Source organism: Papaver somniferum, chromosome 2, assembly GCF_003573695.1.
Source record: "Papaver somniferum cultivar HN1 chromosome 2, ASM357369v1, whole genome shotgun sequence".
NCBI classification, from domain to species: Eukaryota; Viridiplantae; Streptophyta; class Magnoliopsida; order Ranunculales; family Papaveraceae; genus Papaver; species Papaver somniferum.
In genome coordinates, this window is record NC_039359.1 from 29,097,870 (window position 1) to 29,104,931 (window position 7,062).

A 7,062-nucleotide genomic window follows, 5' to 3' on the forward strand; every position below is an offset into this window, starting at 1 on the left:
ATCACTAATATTGACAAACAAGTTTGAGATAGCAACGCTTGTGAGTTCGACTGAGCAGTGCTCCAACAAACATTGGTGGATTCAACCGAGAAATGATCTAACAAAGTCGATATGGATTTGAACATTAATTCTAAGATGATTTTATTAATAAAAATAGAACAATTACATTTAAAAAGAACAGGGTACCAAGTACATCACTAATTTTCGTGCGTGAACCTATAAGGAAAATTCCTTTGATGATCTCAAAAATCAATATCCAAGGATAACCTAGAATGATCTCTTTCAAATTCCAAATTTCAACAAGAACAAGTCTTGTTTGTTATATTTTTCAAGAAGGGAATTCAACAAGTTTGATTATCAGATCACTTGATTTTAATTTAGTTATAATATACTATGATTGCTAAAGGATGGTGCCATTTGAATGATCCAAAAGCCAGGATCATTTATAACATTTTTTTCTTATATGAAAGGGTATCATCCCCGCTAATGCTATTACCCGCCTTTAGCAATTGTGATAACAAACTCGATTATAATGCGGAAGTAAAAAGTAATGCACGACATAAAGAATTTTATGAAAGAGGAAAAGTGCAATATAATAGAAAAACCACGGACCTCATCCATTTTGAATACCATATTGTATTAAGAAGTTACATACACTATCCTATTATCAGAATCCGGACTGGAATGTAGTTGAGACCGAATTAACCATACGAGAACTCAGCTTCAGTTGTGCTCCTTCAGTTGTCTCCTGGATCTTGCAATACTCCGCACACTTGATTTACCTAGTTGACGTCCTTTATATATATATGAGTTGTTTTAACCGAAGTGAAGACTTTTAGCCTCCTGCCTCCAGATGAACACCTATTTAATTTCCCTTTAGATATGAATCAAGGGTTTGGAATCTTGTGTTTGCTTAAGAACTACTAGGTAAAAAGTAGATATTAAAACAAACTTGTATAATTAGGGTTTATACTCTTCGAGACTTATAAAGATACCGAATTGATTAATAAAATCAACTAGAAAAATTCTAGAGATATCTTGTAGAACTTATGAAGGATCTTTGAGATATGCCTTAGACAAAGTTCCCCTTATAATCTAGATGTCAACCAACAAGTGTTTGTACGATCTTATATTGGAATCTATCAAATCTAGGCTTTATAATAATAATCCTTCAATGCCCTTATAACATAAGATAATGACCTTAGTATAGACAATGATTAATGTAATCACTTAGATACAGGTTCCGTAACCATCAAAGAAGAAAATAGCTAACATGTGTTTTACATTCCTCAATTAAAGTCTTTAAAGTCTCACCCATATTCGTGAAGAACAAAACTAGTGGAAAACGACATTATGCAGCACAAACATAATTTTCCAAGGGATGGTTTGTGTAGCTACATGAATCCTCTTTATATAATGAATAACCAAGGCTAGGTTGCTCGCTTTCAAAGCAAGTTCGCGAACTAGCTTCCTTATTCATAAATTACTCTGATACCAAGCAATCTCAATGTTTCCTAGAGAAAGTTCTTTCCTTAGATACAAAATAATTTTGTTTCCTTAGTTAGAAGTTTAAACCTTTTTATCATCCACATTCCTTCGTAACTTATACAGTATTAGCTTAGATAATTAAATGAATTATTACTAGCATAAATAATATTTTTTTAATTTTTTCTTAACAAAATAAGATCAACTACAACTTGGCTTATGAAGGAACAAAAATCTTCACATGGTTTAGAAACTAGCCAAAATATGGCAGTAGATTGCCTGTGAAAGAGTAACCAAGTTGACTAGGAGAGCAAATATCAAAAGCTTAATTAAAAAAAGACTTAAGTCACGCTTTTGAGTTTAATTAGCGAACCGTGTGTTTTAAGTTCGCGAAATGTGACAAAAAAAAAGGTTCATGAACCATTCTCTCTCTTAAATCCCGAAATCAACTTTAGCCACACTTTTTCAGCTAGTAGTTTACTCATAACTTTTTCGTTTTACAATTAAATTGATTGATTCTTGGCTCGTTGACTTCACATTTTCATTCACAACATAGATACCTTTCCAAGGTTGTTGGTTATTCTCACTAAAGTCTTAGGTTTAATTCTCCTCGGATGTATGCATAAATGTATATTTTTGTCATAAGAATTGTTCCAAAGAGTGAGCACTTTGTTTCATTAGATAAAAAGGTACAATAAACAAGAGTCCAAAAGAAACCAGTATTCAGGTACCTTTGTTGATGAAATTCTCATTACTGTATTTGCATGATCTTCAGTCTTCAACTTTCAAGGACTATTCGGTAAATTCTGATACTAAACTGGTCGGTTGTCAGCCAAGCAAAATTATTTAAAGTTCTTTCACTTCACTATAGTAAATAAGAGTATAGCAATAAAAAAAAATTTGATCCACATGGAGCTACGTGTTGTCAAATTATATTAATTACTTACAGAAACATGAGATTTTTTTTTTATGTGTGATCTAACTAATACGAATATCATAGATTAATAGTCTTGGTTAGAGTTTTCATCATCCATCTTCCAACATGGTATCAATTGAATCAATCTCAATATTCATCTTCTTTTAATATTAATAACCCTAGATAGATCGTCGTATCGCAGGCTTACTCCAGCAAAATTCATAATATCATCAAAGGCGCAAGAGTCAAACTTTTTCATTAAATAACAAAGCGTAAGAGTCATTCAAGTTTAACCCACTGTAAACAATATTTTTTATGAGTTGAGGTTATTATAAGCAATCCGACGCAAGATCCACACATATTTAACCTAGGTCATGCTTCTATACATAATTACATCCCGTCATTAACAACTATGTTATGCTACTAGTAACAAGGATAATTCGAAATATGAATCTCAAACCCTAGTTTACCTATAGATATGAATGAATGATAGTTTAATTTGCAACTTAAACAAAGCAATCAATCATACATGAAGTTACAAATGGTAGAACATAAAAAATATTAAACAGATTACGAACATTTGAGAATGCAAACTTCAATAAATAACATGTTTTCCAACTTAAGACCGTATCTGTAACCAATAAGAAAGATTTAGCTCATCATGGATTTTGAGAAATCCTTGAAAACATGAAAGAGATCAAATAAGAAAACCATAGAAATCATGATAATCAAGAGAAACTCCAATTCCAAGTCCTAGCTCTTTGTTCTTCTTCTCTGCGTGTATATTATATATCTTGTAAGAGTTCTAGAAGTCTCTTATAATATGTTTTCCAACTTAAGAGTCTGTAACCAATAAGAAAGATTTAGCTCATCGTGGATTTTGATAAATCCTTGAAAAACATGAAAGAGATCAAATAAGAAAACCATAGAAATCATGATGATCAAGAGAAACTCCAACTCCAAGTCCAAGTCCTATCTCTTTGTTATTCTTCTCTGCATGTATACTATATATCTTCTAAGAGTTTTGGAAGTCTCTTATACGTTAACATATAATAGTGTAAAAGATTATGATAAGATAGTTATTGTTTTCAAAAATTTGCTAAGAAACGATCCAGAAGCACATGGATCAGTCAATTGTTAAAGTCATATATCCAACGTATCTTAGTTACAGTTGATAGTTCCAAATAGACAACACAATCATAACTATCATTAGCATTTTATTGATAGTTACAAATAGACAACACAATCATAAACTTTTTGTTGATAGTTCCAAGTGGACCTTATACAAATATTGATATTAATTGTCAATTGATTATCATATTCTATAAAAAAAAGACATGATAAACTATGCATATCCCAAAACCATATCAAATATAAGGGACTAAAAGTACATAATAATTACAAGGGACTAGAAATACCATTTGGTCCAAGATTGTCCAAATATCTGTCCTCTAAATTATTGTCCTCTAGATCACTGTTCTCTAAATCAGTGTCATACTCCACAATCCCAGCAAAAGGAGGAGAATTCAAGGCAGCAAGATTGACTGCATGCTGCATATTACTGAACCGATCCTGCGAGTACAGAGAAACAACCACAAAAAAAGAAAACAAAAGGCTAATCAAATCTCACATTTCCATACCTCTGCATGGTGCATGTTATTGAAATGATCATATTGCTCCCCCAATCTTAAGGAATAAAATCCTTGTTCCATGATAAGTCCAGTTTGCAATTGTTCCTCATAATTATTTACTCCCAACTAATATTTCTACAATCTTTTAACGAGGATGAATGGCCTATAGAAACTTGCTTGTAAATAAGGTATTGTACCTATATTTTCTAAAAAAACATGCATTTTCTTGCCTTTTTATAAAATGGTTGCGACTTTTGGTATACTCACATTAGCTTTTAAGTATAAAAGTTGGTGTTAGTGTTTTTATTTTGTTTGAAGTTTTATATTCCTCCTTTACAACTTCTGATATTTCTTGCGTTCTAGTTGGTATTGTTTTCCATGTATTATCTACATATTGCACCCGGGCATCTCTGACAATATGGTGATGAAAAAATCCCCAATGCTCATGCTAGATTTGTGACGTTTAGTCCAGGTTTGCTTAGTTTCTTCGACAACTTATTTGTGTTAAAATAATTGCCACATTTCCTTATTGTCTTACAGAGTAGTGTTAACATTTTCTTATTCAATTCGTTGATAAGGCTTTGTTGACATAATGTGTTTTGGTTTGATTTGATTAGATATCAAATGCACGAGTATCTATAGATCAAACTAAAGAGCTAATGATGCTAAATTTTATATCTTATTGGATTTCAGTGAGATTAAATGTAAATCTTATTTAGTTTATAGTTATGTTTTTTGATAAGCTTTTACATATTTCCTGTTACTCAGATTATGTATATACATTTATTTCAGGCTTGCAAAGGTTGTCAAAAAGAGATCAAAGAATTTAAACGATAATTAGACGTTTGGAAGGTTAGTTACTTGTACCCGTAGTCACTCACTTGTTAACTAGGTTAGTTAATGCTTGATGAGTGTAAATATAAGTTTATCTCTGTTTGCAGGTGCTTATGTACATTCTCTATGTGACACCTTGCTTTGGTAGGTACCTTCTTTCCCCAACAAGGTCAGTATTGACAAGTTGAAGCTGTGACTTAGTAGACTAGTAGTGCACACGCTCGAAGCTATATGTCTTAGTAGTGCACCAGCTTGGGTATTAGATAAGTTTCATTCTCTATAGGATATTAGGATCCCAGCAGCATGATCGAATTTATATAATGGTAAGAAGGTTGTCGTTCACTCGGACTTTGTTGAATTGACTCTAGGCTTAAATATAAAAATACTAAAAATAAGAAATTATATACAAAATATGTCACGGGATGAAGAATTTACTAGGACTCGGGATTCCACTACTTTTCATGTTCATGGGGTTCATAAATTAAACCTAGACATTTATATCTCAAAACAAAAGAAACAATAACTCTATTCTTTGCCAAAGTAGATTTCATAAAACATTAGTTGTAAGTTGTGAGCATGACGCATCAAAAGTAATTAAAACCAAGCATGCGACATCAAACAAAATAACAAATAATTAATAGAAATCATAAAACAATTAAATTCTATGCAAATAGTTATAAAAGAATTATTTTAATTGCCACATGAACGAAACAAAGCCTCCTCCGTCGTCCCAGTGATGGGTCTAGTTCCTCATTATTATAAAGAAAACTAAATATAAGAAATAAAATAAAATTGTGAAACTGGCTACCGGCTCACCGACTCTCCAATAACTCCCCTGGTTTCCTGTTCTCGACATCAATATATAGATTTCAACAAAATCTAACCTTCCTCTTTTAATTCTCTTCCACATGTCATGTCCAATGGGAGTGTGCCACTTTTCTAAGAATACACAATATCATCTAATAAAGACTCACCACATGTCCGACCACTTGCTTTTATTTTCATGGGAAAGAAAATATTATATGAGCACATACTGATCTCATGCTCAAAATCAATCTTCTTTAGTTGCAAAATATATTTAGTTTCCTTTCTTCCTCCACCATGTCGACATACCTCGTACATTAATTATTGAGTAGGATTTTTCATTTTACGTGATACCTCCTAAATCCTTCGAGAACTAATCACCAAGTCCTTCATCCTAAAATCCACGAGACCAAAATGCCCGAGCATGTTAATTTCTTAAACCAACTTCAGCCCATCATCTCCTTCACTAACTTAAATTGGGCCTATCCCATTTAGATCCAAAAGTATCCACGACCCATGTACTCCGTAGTCCATAGTTTCTTCTTGGAATCTTAGGTTTAGCCGATTTTCTTGGAAGAGCCCATTGTATTCATTTACCTACAAAAACACAATAAATACCAAAATAAGCACCAACAATATATATTTTGGGTAGTAAATATGTAAGAATTAATCGCTCATCACATCCCCAAACTTATATTTTGCTAGTCCTCGAGTAAATTTATTCTAGAAAATAAAAACTCACTAGGTGGCCCTAGTGACCGATTTATAATGTCGGGAGGGTTTACCAGAGGTGTAGCCACAAAACCTTTACTCCAGACCCTAGCTATCTACGCAGAACCTTGAAAGGCACTAAAGAATCTCCTTGGTTGGCATACAAACATTGACTATAGGAGGAAGTACCCTGATGCGAAATTCCAATTGATGTACACGAGTTTGCACTCAGCATATTATAATTCATAAATAAGTGACATAGATCTACTCAGATAGTTTCTAGACATCATAACCGGAGTCAACCAATCACATGGAAAGATTAAGAAGATGGATAAAGAGAAAAATAGATGGTTTAAATAGAACGGTGTTTCCCATATCTGTCTGAAGGCCTCTGCCAAGATGAACCTATCCTAATGGAATGAGATACCGGTCTGACTGATATCAACACAACTGGCAAATACAAGGGAACCAGTGGTCGATAAACCTAACTCTAGGTCAACACAACTGGCATATACAAGGGCACCAGTGGTCGACTTTATTGAATTTATTCCGGTTGGTTTGATGGTCTGGTCTCAATTTTTTTTTTTTTTTTTGGTATCTCAGTCACTCTATTTCACCCTAGCAATGGTAACAACTTGAATCGTGTGCCCCACTAAATCACTTAAAAAAATAAAAACTGAA

The 7,062-nt window shown here is 32.9% G+C and overlaps 1 protein-coding gene across 1 annotated transcript in view; it reads right to left on the reverse strand.

The window, feature by feature from the left end:
• Positions 1–4,113, reverse strand: part of LOC113350794 (F-box/kelch-repeat protein At3g06240-like) — a 37,459-nt gene extending 33,346 nt beyond the window's left edge. Inside the window, exons 1-2 of the mRNA XM_026594913.1 lie at positions 4,042–4,113; positions 3,820–3,973 (exon numbers count right to left, since the gene is read on the reverse strand). Of these exons, the coding sequence (XP_026450698.1) occupies positions 3,820–3,973; positions 4,042–4,113 (226 nt within the window). The remainder of the gene's footprint in view (positions 1–3,819; positions 3,974–4,041) is intronic.
• Positions 4,114–7,062: the final 2,949 nt, after the last annotated feature.